We start from the raw sequence: 27,266 nt of genomic DNA on the forward strand, positions 1-27,266 counted from the left end.
GGAGAGCTCGCTGGCGGAGGAGGCTGGGGTGGGGGGGGCGGCTGCTGTGGCTGCTGTGCGCCGAGACAACGAAGGAAGCGCGGAGCGAGCGAGCGAGTGCGGCGGCGGCGGTGTGGTGAAACACAAGGCATGGCGGGGCCGCAGGACTTCCAGCAGGGCAGCTACTGTCACCGGAAGACGTGGCTCAACGTATTACTGGGAATATCGCACTTAATTTTACACTGCGTGCAGAACGGAGGAGCTCAGAGACAAGGTTCGTCCGGGGGAAAAAAAAACAAACAAAAACAAAACAATCATTTTTTTTTCCTCCTCCCGTAACGTCAAGTTCGCCAGGCGTTCATTTGACAGCACTCTCGAATGGGGCTTTAATAGTCCGCTTCACGCTTTCTTTACACCCGCGCGCTTATTCAAGTGTTTTTCGACACTTGTAGCTCCGAACAGTTTAGAAGGCAAACGTCACACAAAAGCCTCGTTTGTGTGAGCAAGTTGGCTTAGCCGCCGTGCTAATGCTTCCTGCTAACTAGCGAGCTTTTGTCAAGGCGATGCCAAGTCATGTCACCCTTTTCGTTTCGTTCATGGGCTCGCTCGGAACGAGGAGCTACTTTCGTTACCGCCGATAAATCCGCGGATCGCCGCTGAAGAAACTTCTCCCCTTACGTCTGACCTGATATTTTGTTTTTCTCGCCCATTCAAAAGCTCTGAATCAAATGGCCACCAGCGTGGTTGAGGTCTGGCAGCCGGAGGATGCAGATACGCTTATCCCGCTGCAGGTAAACGCCACACCTTATTTATGCACGTTTGTAAATATTATTTTTCAGAAGTAGTTTATTCATTTATTTTTTTAAAAATCAGCCCCAAAAAGAGCTCCAACCGGGAGCACGTGTGTGACATCCATTGTTTGTCTTCACGGTGCACATGTGCACCACCCCCCTCCTCTTTTGTCCCCGTACTCCATTGAGGATTATCGCAATTTTAGTTTTCCAAGGACCTTATGCATTTATAAATCATGCATATGTCAAATTTTTGTCGTGCAAACTGCGCCTAGTCAGCCCCTCCACCATGCGGCTTCTCTAAATGCAACGTTCTAGTCTTCACTACATCATGGAGGTGCAACAGGCTGCACATGGAAGCAGGCGACCCACGACACTTTGCAACGCTCCTGTTATATTCGCTTTCCATAATATTAGGAAGACATACACACACCGGTTTCAGAGTTCAACGCTGATACAAAGATATATATATTTTTTTTTCGGGGGGGGGGTACTGTACAATACTGTTCCCTGCCATGATTATTTTATTTTTTCCTACTCATTTATTAAGAATATTTGATTTATGTGAATAAAATAGCATTTTGTCACTGTAATGGGAGCAATAAAATCAGTTATTAATATTAGGCATTACGTGAGTGTATTATCTTGGCCAGACCATTTCCTGAATATTTGGATATGTTTGCCTGCATGCATATATAAGATAAGATATCCTTTATTTGTCCCACAATGGGGAAATTTACAACGTCGATATATGTCGATTAAATTGTATTTTTGTCATTATTTAATTTTAATAAATGAAAGTTAACTATATGAATGGAAAAAAAATTGAGATTTCATCTTATTTAGAAATGTTTAAAAAACACTTTGTTGAATATTTTTTTTTAAATTATAATTATTTGTGTTTTAATTTAAATGAATGGCAAATGTATCATCTCATTGGGTTGTGTATCTAATGTTTTGGCCTCACCCTAAAGCGATGACATTTTCTGAGCGAGCCAGCGATTACGTAAGCGCACGTTAACCGATAACTCGCAGTGAGGTCGCGACAGCTGACTGTCATGTTACCTGAGGGGGCGTGGGATAGGTGCCTGGGGAGGGACAGGGACCCCTGCCGTTACCACCAATCCCACCTAAATAGACATGCGTCGATACCACCGGTGGAGCCAAACAATTGGTTAGAATATAACCCCCTGAGTGTAACGCTTCAAGTGTTTTGGAAATTGGCAAGATGGTTTCCGGTGAAATTCAGTTTTGTTTTGTTTTTTTGTCAGAGGAGTATGTTTTTCGTGTGTCATCACTTGAAGAAAATCTGGTTTAAAAATCAAAGTAAAGTTGATGACTCGATCCACAAAGTTCAAACGACTCTGTTACAATTCTGTTGATCTTTTATAGAGCAACCGTTGAGTGAGTCCAGCGCTACGGAATAACCAGTCGGTTTGGGAACCTAACTGTTAAATCTAAGGCTCAGATAACCAGCTTGGTTAAGACAGCAGGGAAGGTCATTGGGGAGCCCCCACCCCCCTGCTCCCCGGGACAATATAGTTGCAGTCAACAGGCAAACAACATTTTAAACAATCCTTCTCATGTGCTACACTCCAATTAATGTCAATTAATCCTTTTACATGCTACATCGCACCCCCCCCCCCCCGACGTTGGTTTCAGTTTTTCTTACACGTTGTGTGACAGTTAAGAATATTAAAAAGATAATGACAAGGGAGTCCTCCTGCCTTAATTGTCCTCCCAGGCCGCCTGCTAATATGCTAGGCTAACTAGCTTTCTGTGTTTTTTGATACCTAGTTGACATCTTTTTGCGTGAATAGGACAGCTAGCAGTCGTAAATTGTTACTCACAACATGCTGTACGGTGATTAAAAGTTGAATGGAGGGGACGTTATTTAAAGCCAAATGGTGGTCACCCGTTGGGTTCGACTTTAGGAGCGCCGTTGTATTCCCTCCGTTGTCAATGGGGGAATATTTTTGGGTGTCTTCAACTTATTTGCCGCAAAACGGGGCAGCATCAACATGAGTTGTCAATTTGTGCGTTGTTGTGCTCCGTCAGCTCCCGTTGTGCTCACGTAATCCATTAGCATGTGACAAAACACCAATTTTCTTTGTTTTTCTTCACACACACATTCGATTTCGGATCGCTAAAGTGGTCAATGTTCAATTCCTGAACTTAAAAAAAAAAATAATAAAATCCACTGTTTTGGTTCTTGATCTTATTTGAGACTATGCCTTCTGACACATTTGGCTTCATGATGGTTCGATAGTCTTGAGATGTCATTTTCGCAAAGCAGACCATGACTGCTGAAACCGGGTGGACCAGTTTTTGCTCCAAAATGCCAAATGTTTTGTACCTTACTCGGTGTGTTTGAGAAAAAATTTTTGTAGCACTTTCATGTTGCAAGAAGCCCCAGAATATAACCATTGCAAATCTTTTGCGACACTGGGCAAAGGCTATACCTGAGCCCAGATCACTCTGATCGCTTGCAGTCTATGCTAACCATCCTTTCTCATCCGTAGGTGGAAAGGGGGCCAAGAAAAGATGGTCTTCCACTTGAAGACAGGTAAGTTTGTTCACGATTCGCGGTGTTAGCCTAAACCACTACGTCATCGCATGCTCTTGATTGTTCCGCGGGCAGTTCGTTTCAACGTTTGGTCAGAAAACGCGTCCACGAGGTAGCGCGCCTTAAATGTGCCTGATCAAAACTTGTCCCATCTGTAGAATCCCGTCACAGTCCCCGTTCATTCACCACAAACGATTTTTAAGACGGGTTCTTGATTTCGTATTCGAAATCTGTGCTTCAACTCTGCGGGGGTGACGTTTTGAAGAGGAAAAAAGGCGGACCTGTTTCTGTGTTATAAAAAGTGTTTTTGATTCTAATATCACACTTCATAAGACTCTTGTGATCTTTTGAATTTGTCCCAAAAAAGCAATCAAGTTCTTTTTTAGATTAGACCTCTTGTAAGACCCTCGGGGGATGTTTTGAGTATTAAAAAAAAAAACAACTGTTGCCAAGTAAACAAGGTCTTGCTTTTGATTTCACCCAGAATTAGTTTTATTTTGAAGCAGCTTTTTACTTATTCCAAACATTTTTTGTGGTGCGCTTTCGATTCATAATTCCGTTTGTAAAGGGCCTTCCGCTGTGTTCAGGCTAGCTATGTTGTTTATATTGCTGTTGTGGGCTGGGGGGGGGGGGTTATGCTGGGAGGTTGGGGGCCGTGGGTAAGCGAGAGGCACAGAACAGAATTCCTGACTAATTTTAGAACTCCTTAAAAATGGAGGGGAGGTCCGTCGTTCCCAGCTGCTCCCCTGGCGAAAGAAAATGCTTCTTTAAACATTTTTATTTTATTTTATTTTTTTTGGTTTGGTTTTCCAACGGAAACATCAATAGTTTCTGGTGGGATATAACATCACGGCGTCTCCCCGCCGTGGCACCTTCTGGATTTTCTCATGCACTCCCAAAAACTTATTGAAAGGCAGCTAATGTGAAATCATAACCCTTCTTATTGAAACTCAACCAGAATAAAAAAAATGTACCGAGCTTGACAGCTTACTGGGTAACCTTTCTTGAAATCATGTTTTTTTTCTTCATGCATTCAATGTAAACCATTTAATAAAAAATCATAAACGTTTTTAAAACCCTCACCCACACACAAAATAGTAATTTGACACCCGAACCCTGACCTCAACACCTTGGTATAAATCAGAGCAGCTTCCACATAGTCCAAAATTCCCCATCATAAATATTTATTTGGCAATACTGTCACGAAGCAGGCGCACTGCAAAAGTCGATGCCGCCGGCAACCAGTCAATGAAGTCCGTCTCGTTTTCGTCCCAACCTGTTGAACGGCGCCAGTGGACTATTTTGAGCCCACGGGAGGTGACAAGCAGCTGATTGACCTCCAGGGTTCTCGGGCTGCGTAATCTCTCTGGTTTGCCCGCGTTATCAGCCACTCGGCATCACTTAGCGCTTCTCTCGCTTGTTGTTTGTTCAAAATTACTTTCAATATAAATCACGAATCATCCGAATGAGTTTCTTGAAAAGGCAAATTTTAGTCACACCCCGCCCCACACACACATTTAATTAGTAGATTTATTTAAAAAAATAAATACCTGCCCATTCTTTGTTTTATGAAACTGATAGTAAATTTGGTATATTTACGATTTTTGTTGCATTAATTTAATCTTTTTTTTTTGTATTTTTATTTATTTCAGTGGTAGTAGTGCACAGACTTAGCATAAATGCTAGCTCTCCGCCGTAGACTCGTTGTCAATGATAAAATGCAAACCTGTTAGTAAAATGAACGCATTTCCATCATTTTTTTGGGGGGGGGGGTTCCACCATTTATCTCATCATGACATTGAATATAAAAATGTGTTATTTTTAGATTTTCCTTTGCTCCTCACATTAGCTGCCTCATGTATACAAACTTGGATCCATCTACCGATTTAAAATGGATTCCGTAATTGGTTTATAAAATTAAATTGCCAATAATCCAATGTAAAAAAATGTTATCAAAATAGACTATTATGTCATGCCATTTTTTTTTTTAACCTCACACACAAAAAAAATTTGGGCCACTTGGAAAACCAAATGTGGCCCCTAAAGCCTCCGAGGGACCACATCACAGCAAACATTGACTTAATGTGACTTAGATCCTTGTCGGGTGGGGTGGGGGGATCAAATGGCGGCAAACGTAACATGTTATTTTTGTATCGCGGCAGTGGACACCACCCTCGCCATTCCCTGCTCACAGTAAATACTCGCGTTGTGTTGCTAACCAAAACAGCAGCGCGGATACGCTTACGCTCATGCTAGCGGGAGTGGCATTCGAAGTGATTGGGTATCGACAGTAGAGGTGTCGTGACACCTGTGTGGTGCCCCCCCCCCCCTCGAGCCCGCAGGCGTTTTCGATGACTGGGGAAAATAAAAATAAACAACAACAACAAAAAAACAGACAGATGCAATTTGGAACCTGAATTCAAAACCTAACTCCAAGATGGCTTTCTGAACTTGAGATCCATTTCCTACTTTTGAAATCATAACCCAGTTTTTAAAACCTAATTTCCATCCTGGCTTTGAATGTGAATTTAAAACCCCAATTTTCACCCCCAAGTCTTTGTTTTGAAAGTTGACTACGGTCTTGAAACCTAAATTTGAAACTCTCCATTAAATCTCTCATCCGGGCTTCAAACTTCAATTTGAAACTTGAACTTTTATATTTTAAAGTGACCAACCAATGCTGCACACTCGAACCCATTCTTAAAACCCTAACGTATCGATTGATACCCTATCTGTGGTTTGAAACTGTACCCCTGGCTTAAAAACCCTGATTTGAAACCTGATTAAAAACCTCATCCGAACTTGAAACCATGCATTGAAACTCAAATCAGGGTGGTAGCCCTAACCCCGACTTGATCCCAAATTCCATAGCTCTAACTCGACATGGGCCGAATACCGCTTTGGCGGCCGACTGTAGTTTAAAATGTCACTGTGTCAATAAGCGCTAACACTGGCTGTCACCGGTAATGAACTCGGGGGGGGGGGGGGGGGGGGGGGGGGGACTTCTAAGCAGCGCACGATATGATAGGCTGCTTGCAGAGTCGCCTCTTTGAAGTTAACTGGGCCCACTCGCGTTTTTTTTTTGTTTTTGTTTTCCATTCTCGGCTAGCACAGAAGCGAGGGGTGAGCAGTTTACCCACGGAGGAGAAGGAAGAAGGAGGCAGCAAGCCTGCAAACACGCAGGCATTTTTTTTTTTTAGATCAGTTGATTAAAGAATAAAAGTCCTAAATAGTCCTAAAAAATACACATAAAAAGACACCAGTAGATACTAGTTAGCCCTAAGGACAACATGAGTAATAATAATAATAAATTTTATTTATAAGTGCCTTTCAAGACACCCAAGGACACTTTACAACAACAAAAAAACAAAACGATACGGGTTGAGCAGCAGCAGCCAAACGCGCCAGCGTTCACTCAACCTGGAAGTCGGTAGCCCACAAGTCTGTTCTAAAAGTAGCTCATCAATGATGGGACACCGTGGCTCATTCATTCATTCATCTTCCGAGCCGCTTGATCCTCACTAGGGTCGCGGGGGGTGCTGGAGCCTATCCCAGCTGTCTTCGGGCAGTAGGCGGGGGACACCCTGAATCGGTTGCCAGCCAATCGCAGGGCACACAGACACGAACAACCATTCGCACACACACTCACACCTAGGGACAATTTAGAGCGTTCAATCAGCCTGCCACGCATGTTTTTGGAATGTGGGAGGAAACCGGAGCACCCGGAGAAAACCCACGCAGGCCCGGGGAGAACATGCAAACTCCACACAGGGAGGCCGGAGCTGGAATCGAACCCGGTACCTCTGCACTGTGAAGCCGACATGCTAACCACTGGACTACCGGGCCGCCCACCGTGGCTCACTAAGAATTAAAACTGAAGCTTAACATTCATGTATTTAGTTAGTTAATGTGGTACACATTTCTTAATGTCCTCCTTATAACCCCTAACCCAAGTTTGACACCCAAACTTGCGTTTGAGCCGTTGACCCAAGCTTGACAACCTCACTTTGGCTTGAAATTAGCTTGAAATTAGCTTGAAACCTTAGCGCGAAAAACCAACTTGAAACTTTATTTGAAGACCTTTATTTGAAAACCTGTCCAAAGCTTTGAAACCTCCACTCTTACTTGAAACCCTCAAACCCAAATATGATCTTGAAACTCAACCCGGGGCCGTTTTGTAAAATAATGTACTTGCAGTTGTGTTTTTGTCATTTGTTTTCCTCACCATTATTCACAATCGCGATTTATTTTTATTTTATTTTTTTCCAAGGGGAAGTGTGTGTATGTGTGTGCTTGATAAAGAGACGGAAGGGTAGATGGTGACACGAGAAGTTACGGCCATGCCCCCCCCCCCCCCCCCCCCCCCAATTCAAAATTCTTCTCCATCACGACGTCGGCTTGAATACAATTAAAGCCTTCCGTCCCAATTTGAGCTTGTTCCCAAGTTGACATTCTTTCACGGCTCCGCATTGTAAAGAGTCGTCGTCGGAGTTGCTTGTTGGGCTCGCTGTTTCAAATGGGCCATCTACACGGGCGCCCCCCCCCCCCCTACCTCTCCTCCCTCGCAGCGCTCACCCCCTGTTTGCATTTCTAACCATGTTTGGACTGCCCCGTCTGTTTTAAGGAAGTGCCGCAGCGAGAGAACTGCGCTGCTGCATTAGCGGTCGCGACTTGTGACATCAGCAAAATCCAGCTGACTGTTTTCCTCAATGGCACATTTTCCTTTATGGTCGCGGTAACTCGGTAAAGCCCGGGGGGGGGGGGGGCAATGTTGAAATTCGAAGTGGATGATTTCTTCAAAAATTAGTGGATATCAATGGGGGCTGCGCCGATTATGTATATTTTTAATGTAAAGCACAATTGGTTTTGTATTTTGGACGCAAACCGAAAACTCGGAGACGTCTCATTTAAAAAAAATTAAAAATTGTCCTTTGGAAATAACAAAACGCAACTTTGCCTGTGCGTCACACTGAATTCTTTTTCAAATTTGGGCAAGGCGAGCTAGGTCAGCCAAAACTCACCGTTTCCTGGCGACCTAACAATGCCGTTTATTTTAAGTCGCTAAAATTAGATGGTGCTTCTGCCATCTATTAACGTTTAAAACCATTTGAGCAACATGACCACACAGTCCGGTTCACGCTCACAGTTTTGATTCTATAAAAAGACCCAATAATGGCATTTGTTTTGACATTTGATGAGTCAGCGAGAAGTGGTTTCAAGGGTGCGCACTTTCTTTTGCACATCACTGGTTTCAAAAAAAAAAAAAAAAAAAGACGGCTAGCAAGAATGCTTGTGGCAGCATGATCACCCCATCCTATAATCGAATTGCCCGTGACGGATAGTCGTTATCCAACCCACAGGCCTCAAATTTGACACCTGCGCCGTAACCGTCAAGTCTCTTGTGCTGCGCCCGAGTCGCGCCGGGGGTCGAATATGTTGGCCCACCTGTCGTCTGTCAAGCATTTTTATGATATTCCGCTTTGTTATCCTGCGATTGGTTCATCCGCGCTATAAACGGCCTCGCGCATGAGGCGTCCGCCGGAGGCAACGCCCACCGTTGGCGCTCTCGAATTACAAGCCGACGCGGGGGTACATCTCCTGCCGTCGGTGAGCGTGGCTCGGCTTGTGGAGAAACGATTCGGATCAATCGTGGTGTCATGATGACAAAACCAGGTGGCACGTTGAAACTGCTTAGCGAGGCTTAGCCTTGTTTGACTTATTTTTCTCTACTTCCTGGTTTGGTTTTTGTTCATTCAAACTTTTGGGGGTGGAGGAGGGGTGTTGTTCAGCAGCTGCGTCCATCAACAAAGTTTGACCCAGTTTTCCACGCGCACACAAGCGCAAATCAGCTGCTTCCCTCCTCTCATTAGCACCGCATCTCACACCCTCTCACGAGTGCAGCTACGCTGACGTTTCCCTGCATTACGTGTCATTTATTTTTGGCCTTCCCACGAAACTTGTCCAGCCGAGGCTGTGTTTTCACTCTGGAGCAGGGAAGTCCTCTGTTGCTTTTTTTTTTCTTTCTTGAAACACTGACGTGCAGTTCTGGCTTCTTGTTGCTAACATAGCGGTCACATTTGCTGTCGTTAGCCTCGCCAAATATTTTTCATTGTTTTTAATGTAGTGTGTGTATAGAGTGAACGCTCGTTTATCGTAGGGGTTACGTTCCAAAAAGAACATGTTTGTTTGTTTGTTTGAGCATATATAGTACACACAATAACAGGTTGACAAAATGTCAAACAAAATTCTAAAAGGAAAATTAAGAAATAGTTAAAAGAGAAAAAAAAACCACACATCACAGTTATATGCTTGAAAGGAGTTGGAAGAAGTAAATAACTTATCTAGTCCTATCCCTTATTATGTAACTGAATTGTTCATTTTTCAAAACAAAGAAATGAAAAACGACATATCATTAAATATTTTGACACTTGTGTATACGATGCTATTCTATGTGATAGGTGAAATCTGTGAATTAGTCAGCTTGGTTTTATTTATTTGTACAATTAGCATTCAATGCAATACCATACAATAGAATTTAAATAAAACAAACAAATATAAGCGTTTTCGTACAAATGACTGATAGTTTTTAGAAATACCGTAAAAATAATCATTTTAATCGTGAATGCAGGGTTTGGATGCATTGCGACTTGCGCGTATTTCAAAGTTCCTCTGACTTTGCCTCTTCGTCCTGACTACGGGGACTTTGGCCTCGTGTCTTTTTCGACTGAAGGCTGTGGGATATTTGGGGTATTTTCTTTTTTATCATATGTCCATTTTGATGTTCTCTGTTACCCCTGGTCAAGTTTAAAATTCCGGTTAAATAATTACTTCTTCAGATGTTTTGTCGGAGGTTCCTGCGTATTTATGTTGTTCCTTCTCTCAAGCAGCTCTTCCGTATTTAACGTGGAGAATGGGAGGCCGTTGCATTTCCAGCCAGCGATATTAAAGTTTGGAAATCAGTAAGTAACGCACTTCCTGCTCTGAGGTGACATATTTTATATGTATGGCCCAAAACCTTACAAAATGTGCTGCGGAAATGCTACAAATCCAATTCCAATGAAGTTGGGATGTTGTGTTCAACAAAAATAAAGGTGCTATCGACCTATCTAGCTAATTATCTAGCTAGCTAGACAGAACATTAGCTAGAACATTAGCTAGCTAGATAATTAGCTAGCTCTCCTCTCTCTCCGTTTCTTTATTTATCCATCCATCTGCCGATTGATGAAATGCTGAAATTGTCCGTTGAGGAACCTATTAAACTATTCAACTGTTCACAAACAGGTGTTGGATGAGCATTATTATTATAATTATATAAGCGCCTTATGCTTCATATATACAGTTGCATATATGCTTGTATCCATATCTTATATTTATTTTGCATTCTATACTGTGTACAAGGTCTTTTTCTGAAACGTTTATTTTGTGTATGTATGCAACACTTTTTTTCTTTTCTTGACTACAAATTTCCCCAGTGTGGGACAAATAGAGGTTATCTTATCTTAGTCCTCAACTTTTGTGCGACCTGTCCCAGTTTTTTGGGGGGGAAACGTGTTCCAGCTATAAAATTTGAAGTTCATGAGGTTTTTGTTGTTTTGAACATTCGGCAAGCCTCCTCGCTGCCCATCTTTAAAGCCCTCCTCAAAACTCACTTGTATTCTTTGGCGTTCGACTCGGCATGACTTAGATTTGCTCTTGATTTTACTGCTTGGTGCTTTCTACCGCCTTTATTACCGATTCGTCTTACTGTTTATTGTGTATGTTAAATCGCTCCATGTACAGCACTTTGTATGCAGCGATGGCTGTTTGAAAGTGCTCCAGAAATACTCTTGACTTGACTTGTTTTGTTTTTGCAAAGAACAATAACATTGATCGGTTTGAACCTTTAAATACTGTATCTTTGTAGAATATTCAAATATAGGTTGAACATGATTTGCAAATTATTGTATTCTACTTTTATTTCATTCAAACAACATCCCAACTTCATTGGAATTGAGTTTGTATATAATTATGCGCTCTGTGTGTTGTGTTTTTTTTTTGGGGCTGGGGGGGGCTTCACAAAACAGTTAGTTGGCAGTGTCTTTGAAATGAGTTTCACAGTTAAAACGGCAACGCCTTGCCCGCACCAAACCTGGGCTCACCCAGAATTGCGTCTGTCAAACCACTGCAAAATTCATTTTGCACTCTTTTGGAGGATTATGCAAATTTTGAATAAAACCTGAGAAGAATTACCAGGGGTCGATTTTTACATCCAACAATACTGCATCTGAATCGTCAATGTAAACCAAAGCCCTGCCAATGCAGCACCGGCACAATGAAAGGTCAACGTTTCCGCTTCGGTCAGCTTTTTTTTTTAAATGCCAGAAACCAAAATTCTTGCTGCACGTGTCAAATAAATCACTTATTTTATTTTATTTTTTTTTTCGCAGGCCGCTGGGGCTGCCCAGAGCCGAAACCATACATGTCCACAACCCCAGCCAGGAGGTTCCTGTGACGCTGCTGTCTATGTTTACGTCCAGCAGGCACTTGCACATACCTTCCTTCCACAGAAGAGTAAGTGCCTGCCGAGTATCATGTTGACTCTCCGTCCGTCGGCCTCTTGAAGTGACATTTGTTCCTATTTTGTTGCAGGTGATCCCCCCCAGAGGGAAAACATCTTTTAAACTCATTTTCCTTCCATCTGTGGAAGGCAACATAGAAAACACATTATTTATAAACACATCGGCTCACGGGCTGCATTCATATCAGGTTGGTGGATTTTTGTCTACTTTTTAAGACATCTACTTTTTAATCTCAGGAGGCTTAAGCGTAGTGATTAGCTCAAGTCTACGATTCTTTGGGTTTTCTCTATGCTTACTTTTCTGTTTTCTTAACCACTAAAGGGTACCCGGGATGATAACCGCCGAATTGCAAATCGTGCTGGGCTGCTTAAGTACGAGCCATAAATCAATTACACGCACAAATTAGTTTGCTCCAAGCATTCAATGCACTTTTCATGTGCTTATGAAATGCAGAAATTGCCAAAAGACTCCCCGATATACTTGTATTGTCTGCGTATACGTCTGGTGTCAAGAAAGTGAGTACTTTTAATTTTGTGGTAAACAAATGAGGGTTGTTAATCCACTCTGACTGGTTGGGTTGCTCTCGGTGTTTATCTCGACAGTTTCATGTTAGCAGTTAGCCCTCAAAGTTGTGACCGTGCCAAAACATCCCAAGGCACAATTGTGGAAAATGGAAAAGCTAAAAAAAATGAAATGAATAAAAAGTATCAGTTTTTGTCCTATGCCTTGTTTTAATCCCCAAAATATAGCAGTCAAAGAATGTTTTTATAACACAAAATGCATCATTACAAAAATTGTAAAATGCGTAACTTAAGGCCTTTTAAAATATGAACACACAAGGGTTAAGAAATCATAGTCAACAAAGATAACGATAACATTACCCCTCGAATCAAACTTACCTGAGCCTTTGTACAACCCAAATCATTTTATGTTAGCAATCTAAGCTAACTTACTCGAGCCATTGAAACTGTACAACTGAATCTACTTTTAATATGTTAGCTTTGTATGCTAGCATGCCTCAAGCCTTAGGAACTCGAGAACCAAATTCATCCTCGCGCATCAGCAGTGTGACCTTGTTTGTACGGGATGATAAAACTCTAGATTTTCTAGCGTCTAGAACCACTTTCATCTGTTAGCGTTCTAAGCTAACCTGCCTGATTGTTACTCAGTGGCCATTTTGAGGCATTGCTGGAAGTTGCAGTGTCGTACTCCTTTAGCTGCTTTCTGAGCCAGTTTTTTTTTTTTTTTTTGGCGATGATTATGGGGGGGGGGTAGGAAAGACTTGACCACAAATGTTTTTTTTTTTTTTTTTTTTTTCCCACTCCCAGGTCTTTGGTGTCGGTGTCCACCAGGGCTCATTAAAATCTGTCCAGCGAAAGGACAGTCAGCTGGTGTTCCCTCACATCCAGAGCATCAAGTTGACCCAAACTCAGGTATGTGTCCATCCGCGCTGAAAAGGGGGCGCGTTTCCTAAAACGACTGAACATTTTTTCCATGTGCACAAAGAGGCTTTTGTGACACGCCAAAAAGTGTCAAGTCAGCAGCCTGGATGACACAACCACAGTCCAGAGTACACAACCCCACTCACTTTTGACAGACATCACAGACTCCGTTTTAGCTATCATTAGCATTAGAAATGACACTCAAAGGTCGGCGTGTGTGTGTTTGTTCGCACATACGTGTGTGTGTGTGTGTGTGTTTCACGGAGTGAAAGTATGCGTCTTGAGTTATTTGAAAGTCAAGACGTAGCCCACGCAAGAGGAAGTGGCCTGCCCTAAACACTCGGTCGTTCCGCATTTCTGCTTCTGCTTTCAAAAGAAAGCTGTTACATAATTTTACTGTATTTGATTGACAAAGTCTTAAGATATCTTTTATTCGTCCCACACTGGGGAAATTTATAATTCACACACTCCTTATCGTTCTTATAATCAATCAGACTTGACAGACAAGTATGTTATTATACGAGCTTATGCAACAATTAAGCAGATCTTCAAATCATGAATGATTGCGTTTTATTATTGATTTAATCAAATCAGTGCTGCATTGCAACTTTGCCGTTCGGTTATTTTGAATAGTTTTCGAAGGTATCGCCTGCGAAAAGTGAGGGAACGCTGCATTTATTTGTTTCTTCATAAAATAATAATTATCATTTTATTCAATGTGTTGGTTTCAGTAAAAAAATATATATATTTCTTAAAATTATGGAGTCAAAGATATTTGACTCAATTTTGTGGACATGCTTTGTCGCAGTGTTGATCCATTAACACTCGTGTTTTTTAAATCCCGCAGGAAGATGTGTCCAACATCACTATTCTGGGTCTACTGCTGGAGTGCAGCCTACCCAAGAGTTTTTTCATCAACTCACAGGTACCTTCGGAATCCATCCTATTGTTCCTCTAGAACGGGGGGGTCGGCAACCTGCGGCTCCGGGGCTGCTTGCGCCTCATTAGCGCCGCTCTTGTGGCTGTTTTTCAAAAAAAATGTTTGAAAAAGGAAAAAAAAATGGGGGAGGAAAATATGTATATTTTTTTAATGTGGTTTCTGTAGGATGACAAACATGACACAAATATTCTTAAGGTCTTCCAATGCTGTAAAAATGTGAAGAATAAATATTAAAATTCAACATTTCTGTCAACGAAGATTTGCATCGTAGCCTGCGACACACGTTACAATTTGCAGGACGAGGTGCCAGGCTGTTTTTAAATTTAAAAAAAAAAGGTGTTTCATGTAATCATGAAGGCTCATTGTGTATTTTTTTTTTTTTTTAGCCAATTTAGTCATTTTGATAATAGGCTAATAATAGAGATACATACAGCACGTGTTGCCTTCATTGTCAGGCTTATACTGTATCAGGCTTTTAATTTTTTTTGCGGCTCCAGACGTATTTGGCGGGGGTGGGGTGGGCGGGGGTTGGTCCAATATGGCTCTTTCAACATTTTGGGTTGCCGACCCCTGCGCTAAAAGGAAGGCACTAACCAGCCCCCTCCCCCTCCTTAACCCCCACCACCCCCCCGACCCCCCCTTAGGGGTCCTGCCTCCAGAGCGAGGAGCGCCTCATTCTGCAGATGGACCTGTCTGCACGAGGCGAGCAGCCCGCCGACCTGGATAAGCTCAAGCCTTACGTTATTGAGCACATGCTGCTGCTGCTCATGGTCCCCGCCGCCGGACGGGCCGTGCTAGGTGGGTGTTGCCCTATGTCGTTAAATGATCGCCACCGTCTAATGCCGCGCGTAACACAGCCCGTTGGAGTGTCTTAAAAAGTTATCAGTATGAATGACATCATCTAAAGTTTGCAGAATCATTGTCATCTTTTAAGATGCGTTTGAAAAGTCATCCGAAGGCTCCTCGCCGTCTTGCTTGCTGGGAAGTTAACTGCTAACCATTAACGCCAGAGTCGCCGCTAAACGCTAGCAACAGGTGCCATCGCATACAATGTTCAGCGTTATTGGTTCGTTTTTTTTTTTTTTTTTTTTTGACGTCCTTAATTAGCGATTGAACGGTTTGCGAATCGGCTCACCAGCTGTGACTCGGAAAAACAAATGAAGTCGGCCGTTCTGCCGCGACTTGATGCCGGGAACAACTTCAAATAAAAGTTGACCGCGGCACGAACCACTGTTGCTCCTGTGGACTTGAAAAGTTTTTCCCGCGCTGTACACGTGAGCAATTTTTTTGAAACGAGGTACTTGATATGACCAGGGATGGCAATTTTCCGCAAATACCCGGAAATCCGCCGTTTTATTTCTTAAATTGATCATTTTTGTGAATCGTCTAAATCCGTTAAGACAATTTTAGGGGGGCGGGGGGGTCAGGTACCATATCGTCGAGTTTTCTCCTGATCAGTCTTTCCATCTTCCGATTGTAAACAGCCCTGCGATTGGACGTGTATGATGTCTTACTTGTTGTGATTGGTCGCCCTGTCCAGGCCACGCCCCTTTCCGCTTTTTCCATCACTAGCCATTGCCATCCCTGTATGACATACATTTGGAACGTCAGACATTAAATTGGGATGAAAGCCCCCCCTTTTTTAAAAAAAAATGTAATAATTTGTTTTAACCTCTCTTTTCTTTTTGGCTTGCCTTCTCACGTCTGCTGCAGGGGAACCAAAAATTGGAGTTTATATGCAAAATTCCGGAAGCAAAAAGCTCTATGTAAAGGTAAATTATTTGTGTTTTGGACCTATTATCAATTGTAATATACAGAGTATAAATATATCTATATATAATAGATGTATATGTGACGCTTTGTTTTTAATCCACGCAGGACATGCAGTTGCTCTCCAAAGTGGACGCCAGTCTGGATGTCAATCGAGCTCTTCTGCGATCAGAAGCGAAAAACTTCACTGAAGTGGCCACCCTCACCTGCAGAGGTCAACTTCACTTTGGAGAAGCCACCGCATTTCCGTCTTCAACTGTTTATTTACCGCGCCGTGTCTATACGCGATTCCAGGTTCCATGTCAGGCCACGGAAGCAAGTGTGTCAGTCCTGTCAGTTTAAAGGTTCTCGGCAACCACATGACCCACAACCTGGCTGGCTTTCATGTCGCGCAGCGGTAAGAGTGTGACGCGTTGGACAATTTAGTGAAGTCCATTCTGTTCGCATATCCTTCAGAAGAGTTTTAGATGATTTATCAAACACGAATTATCCTTCAAAATGTCAGTGAAGCCTTAAATCTGCTATTCAGAGGTCTTCAAAATACCTGCATGGTTTTCTGAGGTTTTAGTTTATGACGGGGTTGGGGGGGGGGGGGGCTCTAGAAATGATTCAGTCATAAAATGCTCAGTCAGAAACCTGCCAAAGTACGTTGACGGCAGCGGCTCCACTTTGAACGCTGGAAATCGACGGGACTGCAATTTGAAGCCGTTCTTCATACGTGCCTGTAGGTGGCGCACGGAGGACCTTTCCAGCCTTTTCCAAGTCAAACAAAAAAACCCCGAGCAGGTGGACTTGTGGCTGACCAACCCATTCGCGCTTCCACTCACGGTGACCAGCGCCAGCCTCTCACGCCAACTCCAAGGAGCCATGAAGGTCCGCCATTTCCCAAAAGATTTTTATAAAGGAACCCTGGCATCAAAGATGGCTTCCAGAGTTGCCGTAACTTGTAGTCATGGAGTGCGTTTTTTTTTTTTTTCTGTCGCCCTCTACCAACCAGGTGGTGAACTTCCACAGCCCGCTGACGGTGCCGCCGGGCTGTTGGCCCGTGTTGTCCCTGCAGTTTTTCAACCGGGCGCTACCGGCCAGCCACTCCTTCACCCTCGGTCTGCACACCCGACTGGGCACGTCCGTGCGCCTCCCACTCTACTTCCACACCGACCCTTCCAAGGTAGGAAAACGCAAATGCGCCGCCACGCCGGGTGAATTCCGCCATTAGAAGCATCAAAATAATTGCGTCGATTATTTCAAGATGATTTCGTTGTCTGCAATCTCAGCAGGGAGACTCGGAGTTTGAATCGGAGCAAGAATGCGGACGACCGTGCCCGCTTAAGTTGTCCGAAGCAGGTGAGATGTCCAAAACAACTCCTCACCAAATAACAGATAACTGTTGTCTTTTTTGACAATTCCTTGAATTGTCCCCCCCCCCCCCGGCCCAGGACGCTCGGAGTGGCAGCGCACGCTTCTCCCGGACTTCTCTCGCTCGTCTTGGACGGTGGACAGCAAGCTGGCCGGCGAACTCTTCTCCCGGTGGCAGAACCATCTTGGCAAGTTACCTTGCAGGTCAGTCTTAAAAAAAAAAAATTAAAAAAAACGGTGGGGGGGGGGGGGCTATAGGCTTCGATAGCGTTGAAGTTTTTTTTTTTCCCGTTATTTTATGATTGTCTTTAATAAAAAAGAGCTCCCATTTTAGGTTAGGCGCCACATTCACACTGTTGGGATCACAAGTGGGCCGCACCCCATATATTTGTGGCCGAATAATCCAATCATGACGATACCAAAAATACCAAAATCGTTTTGGCGCAAATCATCCCAAGTGCATTCTGAAAATATTCACACGGGCTGATTATCTTGTTGCAAATGATCAGCAAAATTTCATGACCCCAATTTTTTTTTTTGCTCAGGTGGCCCAGACTCCCCACGGAGACATCTTCCCCCCTGGATTTTGGCGCCACGCCCATTAACGAAAGCAAGGCAAGCGGAGAACGCAGTTGCCGAGAACAGCGTCATTTTTTTCAGCGAAAAATGAAATGTGTGTCTGTGTAATTTAGGTGAAAACGTTGCTGCTGAAGAACCCTTCCCCGTCTGTGGTTTCAGTGGAAGTCCAGATTCTTTCCCTGTACCCTTCCCCACTTGGGGCTTTGGACCTTCTCACCAAATGGTACAGTAGGGGTGGGGGGGAAGTACTTTGGGTTGTATTTTAGTTTGTTTTATTCTTTTGGGGATAAATATAAATCTTGTTTACACGGAGTGAATGTTTTTGGCTTTACAGGTTTAACATAAGCCCCCTGGCGGTCAACATCAGCACTGCAGAGTTCTCACTATTGAATGCACCGTCTAAGGTGAGTGAAATTTATATATATTTTTTTAAACCAACATGATTCCTTGGCAACTTGCTGCATATTTTGAAGGCGAGCGAGGAGGCCGTGAAGGGTGAGGGTGTCCTGCGCTTGCTGCTCCAACCGTGGGAGTCCCGGGAGGTCGCCGTGGTGTTCACGCCATCCGAACACAAACCCACCACCACCATCCTCATCATCAGGTAAACGGCCTGATTTTGTGCCATTGGGATGATCCAACCGAGAGAATTAAAAGATCTGAAATTGGATTTTCAACAAGTTTCAGCACGTACGCTTGCATCCGTTTTCAGAAACAACCTGACCGTGTTTGACATGGTCACGGTGAAGGGCTACGGAGCCAAAGAGCTGCTGAGAGTCGGGGGCAAGCTGCCCGGTCCGGGCGCCTCCCTGCGCTTCAACGTCCCTCAGTCCACGCTGATGGAGTGCAGAGATGGTGAGTGTTTCAATACGTTTGTTTTCGTCATTGTGAGCCAATGGCTAATCACGTTTCAATCGCATCTCTTAAGCGGGCCTGCGCGGGAGCAGCAAGCCGCTCTTCGCCATCCGCAAAAGCTTCAAGGTGGAGAACGTTGGCGAGCTTCCGCTCACGGTCACGTCCATGAACGTCAACGGGTACAAGTGTCAGGGCTTCGGCTTCGAGGTGCTGCAGTGTCGCTCCTTCAGCCTCGATCACAACGGCTCCTCGGAGATCATCGTTGCGTAAGTCCTACTGGTCGCGGCTTCTCGGTTTTGTTCTTGATTTTACTGCTTGGTGCTTTCTACCGCCTTTATTACCGATTCGTCTTACTGTTTATTGTGTATGTTAAATCGCTCCATGTACAGCACTTTGTATGCGGCGATGGCTGTTTGAAAGTGCTCTAGAAATACTGTTGACTTGACTTGCCCCCCCCCCCCTACATTGCTTTTAGGTAGATCAAATCTCTTCTTTAAAAAAAAAACAAAAAAACATGATAATAAAAAATCTAATTAGGATTTTGGTTTATTCCATCAGAAAATATGATTTTTTTTAAAAACAGATATAAATTGCATCAATTTATGGATAAAGTAAAGATTTTTTTGATTTTTTTACTTTTATATAATGCAAAAATAAAACAAGTGCTTCCTTCAAGAAAAGGTCCCCGTTTGTAAAAATGTCAAAGGAAGCACAATCTTTGAAGTCCCTGTCCTGTGGAAATTAGTCATCTAAATGTTGTGTCGACAGCCATGCAAAATTTAAGCAAAAAAAAAATGGATGCTCCTTCACGTTTTGAGCCCTGAAAATATGGAAAATGGCCAGAATACACTTCACCGGGCCGTCATGAGGTGTTAAGGCCTCTGGTCACAGCACGGAGAGCACCGTGACGAGAGATGCTAGCTCGTGAGCTAGCAGGCTTGGACTTAGCAATAACCAAGTAACTCGCAATTAAGCAGAATAACCTCGGACGCTAATGAAGACAGTCAGGTTTTGATGTCGTGGGCGAGGAGGTTAGTATAATTAGGAAGTTAGCTTGCGCTAACAATGTTCACCATGTTGAAGACAGTCAGGTTTTGATGTCATGGGCGAGGAGGTTAGTATAATTAGCAGGTTAGCTTGCGCTAACGATGTTCACCATGTTGAAGACAGTCAGGTTTTGATGTCATGGGCGAGGAGGTTAGTATAATTAGGAGGTTAGCTTGCGCTAACGATGTTCACCATGTTGAAGACAGTCGGGTTTTGATATCGTGGGCGAGGAGGTTAGTATAATTAGGAAGTTAGCTTGCGCTAACAATGTTCACCATGTTGAAGACAGTCAGGTTTTGATATCGTGGGCGAGGAGGTTAGTATAATTAGGAAGTTAGCTTGCGCTAACAATGTTCACCATGTTGAAGACAGTCAGGTTTTGATATCGTGGGCGAGGAGGTTAGTATAATTAGGAAGTTAGCTTGCGCTAACAATGTTCACCATGTTGAAGACAGTCAGGTTTTGATGTCGTGGGCGAGGAGGTTAGTATAATTAGGAAGTTAGCTTGCGCTAACAATGTTCACCATGTTGAAGACAGTCAGGTTTTGATGTCGTGGGCGAGGAGGTTAGTATAATTAGGAGGTTAGCTTGCGCTAACAATGTTCACCATGTTGTTAGCGCAAGCAGTGGACGTCTTCACGGGAAAACGTAAAAGTGACCCGAGTGAACGAGACATGTTCTCTTCCAGGTTCACGCCTGACTTCACCTCGTCATGGGTGATCCGCGACCTGGTGCTGGTGACGTCTCGTGGCACCACCTTCCCGTTCACCCTCAACGTCACGCTGCCCCACCACATGTTGCCCCTGTGTGCCCAAGTGGTGCCGGGCCCCAGTTGGGAGGAATCCTTCTGGGTGGTCACGCTCGTCTTCACCTGGTCAGTGCCCGCAACTGTCAAGTTACGACTTTACATGTTGGTCTGCTTTAAAAAAAAAAAAAGTTGTAAGTTGCGTCACTTGTCACTCAAGGAGGAAAATATTTGACAAGAAATACAAAACAATATAAAAATCATAAAATATGAAATTATTTAAGAATTTTCGGAAAAAAAAATATGACAATGACCAAAGGAGAGAAATATTGACCACGAAAGAATGAATAAGTAACAACCAAAACATATTTTTCAAATATGAATGAAAACAACACAAATATTTAAATACTAAATATTAAACAATCTGATTAAAAACATTTGAAAATAATCAAAAGGCCACTTGGGAAATTCTAAAATATTCCTGACAAAAAATGCAAAATACTAAGAAATAAAGCAAATTGTGTGAAGGGGAAAAAAGATCATTATTTATTATTTTTATTAATGATTAATCAATTTTATTACACCAATATATTATCCAAAAAAAACTATTTTTTTTGGGGGGGGGGTGTGGTCATCTTTGCAGCATCTCCTTGTTCGGCGTGTGCTTGATGGCCTTCCATCAGGCGCAGTATATTCTCGGCGAGTTCTCCATGCCCGCCATCCGGAGCAGCCACAACTCAAACTTGTCCCGAGACAACGGCCCCGTCAACAACATCACACCCAACGGCGTCAGGTATGCCCCCCCCTCTCCCTCTTGATTATGCAGAACAAACGTTCTTGACGTCCTGAAGTTTTGCCTCCTCCGTCTCCCCCCCCCAAGTAAACCCAAGGGCAGCTGTAAGAGCTACGTGGACACCTGCCACACCTCGGATAAAGGCAAAGGCCGCGGCTCCCCGGCGCTGTCCAACAGGCCCGCTCAGCGTCCTCAGTCGTCCAAGAAGAGCTCCTCCGGTGCCCCGTCGCAGCCCCAAAAGAAACACAAGGTGTCCCTGTACTACAGCAAGTACAAGCCCGGCGGGGGGGCCGCGGCGCAGTCCGCGCCCATGGACGAACAGCACGACGAACCGGTCCCCGAACCGCCTCTGACACCGGACCCGGACATATGCGACAACAACAACGAACCGTCGTTTGTCAGCGAGATGGCTAAAAAGGCGGCGGCGGACTTTCAAGCTGAAGAGATCGTGCCGGCAGCGGTTATGTTTCCCGTGGAAATTCCCGCCGGCTTCCCGCAAAACGTCGCGCTCGGGCCCGGGCCCAGGCCGGGCCTGCTGCTGTGCAAACCGATGGAGATGAGTCACGCCGGACGCTACGAACCCGCCGCCGTGGTGCCCGACGCCGAGCTACAGGTCGGCACGTTGCGATTCGCTCTTCTACTTGAGATTAAAATAGATTTTGGCGTCAAAGACAGAGCAATGATCTGCTCGGCATTTTGTACATTTGCGTTGTCTCGTCAAGAGCAAGAATCCATCCATCCATCCATTATCTACCGCTTATCCGGGGCCGGGTCGCGGGGGCAACAGCTTTAGCAGGGAAGCCCAAACTTCCCTCTCCCTAGCCACTTCTTCCAGCTCTCCCCGGGGGATCCCGAGTCGTTCCCAGGCAAGCTGGGTGACATAGTCTCTCCAGCGTGTCCTGGGTCTTCCTCGGGGTCTCCTCCCGGTGGGACATGACCGGAACACCTCACCGGGGAGGCGCTCAGGAGGCATCCGAATCAGATGCCCAAGCCACCTCATCTGGCTCCTCTCGAAGCGGCTCAGAGTCGAGCCGCTTCTCCTCCACAAGCACCACAGAGCAAGAATGCTAAAAAAAAAATAAACAAACCGCAAATTGCATAGTTTAGCTCTTCCAGCGCTAGCTCAATGCTAATGCTAACACATCATGAGAAACGCACTTTCAGTCGTTGATATTTGAATACAAACTGTTGAGCAACACGTTTGGAATTCGATTTAAGAGTAGTTAGCTGGGTATTTTCGGTCCTCTGTGAGGAGATAAGCAAGCTGGGAGGAACTGAAAATTCCAAACGTCACTATTTCGGTCTGTCTTGTACTTGGACGCAAGCTGCCGAGGCAGTTCAGCAGCATGACTGCGACTCGGTTGATGCAAGAGTGGGACAAAAACGATGTCATTATTTGGGGTTGTATTGAATTGTGTTATGACTCGCAGGGTGGCGTTAACAAAAAGGCTCTTTCCCTAAAATGTGAGAAAAAAAAATCCAAATATATTCATTCATTCATCTTCCGAGCCGCTTGATCCTCACGAGGGTCGCGGGGGGTGCTGGAGCCCATCCCAGCCGTCTCCGGGCAGTAGGCGGGGGACACCCTGAATCGGTTGCCAGCCAATCGCAGGGCACACAGAAAAGAACAACCATCCACGCTCACACTCACACCGAGGGACAATTTAGAGTGTTCAATCAGCCTGCCATGCATATTTTTGGAATGTGGGAGGAAACCGGAGCACCCGGAGAAAACCCACGCAGTCCCGGGGAGAACATGCAAACTCCGCACAGGGAGGCCGGAGCTGGAATCGAACCCGGTACCTCTGCACTGTGAAGCCCACGTGCTAACCACTGGACTACCGGGCCGCCCTTTCCAAATATATCAAAAACACAAATAAAAACAAATAGCAATTTTAGAAAAAAACAAAACTTTCACACTAGATAATTCTTCACTTCAGTGCCAATCATAACATTGTTGTTGTTTTCTGTTTCAGTTACGGGAAGACGGCAAAGGGCCAAAGAAAAAGGCAGCGGTTGTAGACCCGAGCAGTAGTAGTAGTAGTAACAATAATAAGGGAAAGAAAAGTCGCCGGAAGATGGACAACGTGTCAAGGTAGGACACGAGTCATTTTTGATCACAGCCCTATCCCCGTCTAATTGCCTTAATCGGAACGCCCCGCCCACCCGCTTCCAGCGTTCCAGAGCAGAAAGCGCCGCTGCTTCCTGAGAGGGAGCGAGAGCCCGACTGGAGCGCGGCAGAGCGAAACCCGGCGGCGTGCCGCAACAAAAGCCGCTGCTGCAACAACACCACCGCGCCGGACGCGCCCAAACCGGGACTGCGCGCCGACAACTCCGTCAGACAGAACGGTGGGCCAAAGCTCCTCTTCCGGCACGCGTGGACGGACGGGGTCTTGAATTTCTAAACCCCCGACGGGTGCTTTTTTTCGGATTCCAGCTGCCGCCGCGTGTCCCGCCCGCAGTCGGCGAAAGTGCGTGGCCGAGCGCCGCGCGTGCGAGTCCGGCTCGGACTCGGGAAGCTCGTCGGGCAGCGTGCGGGCCAGCAGGGGGAGCTGGGGCAGCTGGAGCAGCGCCAGCAGCGTGGAGGGGGACAAGGAGGCCAGACACGCCTGCGCTACCTCGTCCAGAAAAAGTACGGAAGGCCAACGTTGGATCCTGATCATTTAAAATCCGCGTATAAGTCGGAAGTACCTTGCCTTTGAGCTTCTACATTTGTCTTCAAATGCCCGTTAGATTTGTAAATCAACAACGGATGCTAACCGTTAGCATATCAATAGCCAATTCGAATAGACATTAGTGAAGGCCATTCCAAAGACACCGTTGTTTGTTTGAAATGAATGTGAAGTTGTCTTTAGTTTGATGTTTACTTTGACAGGCGATTTCATCTAGCAGCAGCATTTGTCACAGATCTTTTGTTTTTTTGTTCTTTTTCCCTCCCCAGGGGACCCCATGCAGTACAGCATTTACACCACAGAGCGAGACGCCTACCAGCCTGCAAACGCCAACTGCAAACCCCTCAAGTAATTGGACGATTGTCCTTCTTTTCACACTGGAAGTCGCTCCTCGCGCTTTTCCCATTTCACTCGTTCACCAAACGTTCCGCCCGGCAGCGCCTACCGCAAAGACCAACGGCAAAGTCCCGATCCAGCCGTGTCCAGCTTCGCCCCGAGCTTTGCCGCCGTCGCCGCAGGTGTGGAGCGCAACACGGGTGACCATTCCCCCCCCCCCCTCCCCCGCTAACAGCCAAAGAAATTAAGTTCTCGATGTTGAAAATATTTTATTGCCCCCCCCCCCATCTGCAGATCTGACAGGTCACTTCCTGCCCGAGGAGACCTGGTCGGCGCCCTCGGTCCCGCTCACCAACGAGTTCCGGTACAACACCACCATTGCCGAGGCGCTGCCCTTCATACCGCAGACGACCCCACCCAGGCCGTATAACGGGTACGTCGCGGCGCGGAAAAAAGTATTCCGATATGAAATGAGGAAAATCATCTTCCATATAGTGTGTGGTAAAATAAAAAATCCGGGTTGCCTTTACACTCGCAGGTTTGCGTGGAGAAGCGGCAACAACCACTGCGGCAATCCCTACGCCTACAGCGAGGAAGGCAACTGCATCGGTAGACGAGCGATTCAACTTCCACCTGGTGCGCTGCCACCAATGATGAGCGCCATCCTCATTTTTCTCTGCGTGTGTGGCAGGAAACGCGGCGTTCCCGGCGGGATTCCCACATCAGGAGTGCCACGGCGTCCCGCCCGCCAGTCAGGCGGGCTGGAGGGAGCAACACGCCCAAGAATCCCCCTGCACTTGGGACTCGGCCGCCTGCGTGGGCACTAAGGTGACTTGACGAGCTTTCCGTGTGTTCTCTCATCATTTACAGTGCTACCTCCACTTTAGACTTGCTTTTAAAATAATTTAAAACAAAAAAAAAAATAATAATAATAGTTTGGTCAGTAGTCCAGTGGTTAGCACGTCGGCTTCACAGTGCAGAGGTACCAGGTTCGATTCCAGCTCCGGCCTCCCTGTGTGGAGTTTGCATGTTCTCCCCGGGCCTGCATGGGTTTTCTCCGGGTGCTCCGGTTTCCTCCCACATTCCAAAAACATCCGTGGCAGGCTGGTTGAACACTCTAAATTGTCCCTAGGTGTGAGTGTGAGTGCGAATGGTTGTTCGTTTCTGTGTGCCCTGCGATTGGCTGGCAACCGATTCAGGGTGTCCCCCGCCTACTGCCCAAAGACAGCTGGGATAGGCTCCAGCACCCCCCGCGACCCTAGTGAGGATCAAGCGGAAGATGGTCCATCTCAAACGAGTCTGGAAGTAACCCAGAAGACCAACCGATTAGTGCGCACGTTTGCATCTCTTGTACTGCCCCCTGGTGGCGTAACACACACACAGCAGTAGGAGGGGCACAATCAATGCGTAAATCATGATGCTGAATTCCCTACATTTGATTATATTTATTTTATGAATGTATATTTTGGTAAAGTATAGCGCTATTTTGCCTCTTTAAAACACATTGTAAGAGTTTTTCTTGGTGTTTTATGAGGTGCCGGAGTGGAATGATGACCTAACCATATTTGGTCATGATGATATTTCGTCATGTTTTTGCCAGTATATGACCACATTTGGTCACTCGCAGAATATGATCTACATGCAAAAAATTGACATGAAACCCAGGAGTTGTGCCAAAATATTACTGGGGGGGGGGGGCGATGAATCGACTGGCTCATTTCATCAGCCCATGTTGCCTGTTTTAAAATCTGAATAAATCGGGCACTTTTTTTGCAGAAGTGTTTTTTTTTTTTTACTTAAAAAAGATAAAGGTAGTTTTATTCGAACATGCGGCGGCCAATATTTGCTGATTTTTTTTTCTCTGTTGTTAAACAAAAGTTAAACAGGCAAATGTGCTTGTATAGGTTCAATTTTTTTTTTTCACAGCTTACTTCATAAAACCAAGATAATGACATTTAAAACCAACAATCCCCCAAAAGCAATCTGCTAAAAATAAGAAAAATAATTTGTCAATATTTGCCTTTTCTTCACTCTGGTTGTCAAACCAATGAAGGGCAAAATATTGGATCCATATCTTTGTTGTCGTACTAATCATTACGGAAGCCTAAAAAGATGCTATTTAACATATTCATGATAAGTTTATTCTGCAAAACTTTTGGAATCGGCATCAGCCTCAAAATATCCATGATGCGTCCGGCCTTAATAAAAAATTGTAGCCAAACAATTTGTTGTCACATAACAAGAATAACTGCGTTGACTTCCGACGCGCTTGAATTAACGATCGGTCGTCGGTCAGCCTTTCTTCTCAGGCACCCGCAGCCTGTCACCCATGTCCAGCCTCTTCGGCTCCATCTGGACGCCGCAGAGCGCCCCCTACCACCACCACGGCCACCTGCAGCACGAACGCTCGGCGCCCATGTCGCCGGCGTCGCCCGTCACACCGCCACACTCGCCATTTGCCCGAGAGTCGGCGGAGGCGCCCGTGTGCGGCGTTGCCGGCGGCGGCGGAGGAGGAGGCGGCGTCCCGTTCTCGAGCTTCAACCCTTTCGGCCCGCACATGAACCTGGACATCTGGAACTCCTCATCCAACCGCAGCTCCAACTCGCAGCTTTCAAACGACTCGGGCTACTGCGGCGATGGTTAATAAGAAAGGAGGGGGGGAAATGCAACACCATAATTGCAAAAACATATAGAACATGGCGATATACCACCAAGTTTAAAAAAAAAAGTTCTTTTATCAATAATGGGGGAAAATGTGAATTTTCTTTTATGTTCCCATTTTCAAACGTTGTGGACATTTGTTGTATATTTTTCTAGATGTTTTGATCATAGAAAATTAA

General features: G+C 45.1%; 1 protein-coding gene and 1 long non-coding RNA gene across 3 annotated transcripts; both read left to right on the forward strand.

Annotated features, from left to right (window-relative positions):
- Positions 1–27,083, forward strand: tmem131l (transmembrane 131 like). The gene is made up of 34 exons (XM_052085251.1): positions 1–253; positions 697–770; positions 3,293–3,336; positions 10,221–10,295; positions 11,763–11,886; positions 11,965–12,081; positions 13,223–13,327; positions 14,184–14,261; positions 14,921–15,074; positions 15,990–16,048; positions 16,155–16,260; positions 16,341–16,443; positions 16,775–16,919; positions 17,044–17,214; positions 17,321–17,390; positions 17,483–17,606; positions 17,948–18,017; positions 18,095–18,204; positions 18,316–18,385; positions 18,455–18,582; positions 18,691–18,833; positions 18,907–19,099; positions 20,569–20,754; positions 21,269–21,418; positions 21,506–22,031; positions 23,395–23,513; positions 23,595–23,767; positions 23,856–24,050; positions 24,360–24,438; positions 24,529–24,626; positions 24,721–24,859; positions 24,965–25,035; positions 25,118–25,254; positions 26,723–27,083. Exons 1-34 carry the CDS (start codon positions 130–132, stop codon positions 27,068–27,070), a joined length of 4,608 nt encoding a protein of 1,535 aa, XP_051941211.1. The 5' UTR covers positions 1–129; the 3' UTR covers positions 27,071–27,083.
- LOC127613938 (uncharacterized) lies at positions 19,321–20,515 on the forward strand. Of its 2 annotated transcripts, none has more exons than XR_007966373.1 (3): positions 19,321–19,864; positions 19,948–20,007; positions 20,174–20,515. It is a non-coding gene; the product is annotated as an uncharacterized LOC127613938 (long non-coding RNA). The 2 variants fall into 2 exon arrangements; XR_007966374.1 differs by having other exon boundaries at positions 20,257–20,515.
- Positions 27,084–27,266: the final 183 nt, after the last annotated feature.

The sequence above is a fragment of the Hippocampus zosterae genome, chromosome 13, assembly GCF_025434085.1.
Source record: "Hippocampus zosterae strain Florida chromosome 13, ASM2543408v3, whole genome shotgun sequence".
NCBI classification, from domain to species: domain Eukaryota; kingdom Metazoa; phylum Chordata; class Actinopteri; order Syngnathiformes; family Syngnathidae; genus Hippocampus; species Hippocampus zosterae.

Coding starts and splice junctions, on each gene's coding strand:
- tmem131l (XM_052085251.1), top strand. CDS start 130: ATGGCGGGGCCGCAGGACTTCCAGCAGGGCAGCTACTGTCACCGGAAG. Junction 18,386..18,454: donor TATTGAATGCACCGTCTAAG/GTGAGTGAAATT, acceptor CATATTTTGAAG/GCGAGCGAGGAGGCCGTGAA. Junction 24,860..24,964: donor CCACCCAGGCCGTATAACGG/GTACGTCGCGGC, acceptor TTACACTCGCAG/GTTTGCGTGGAGAAGCGGCA.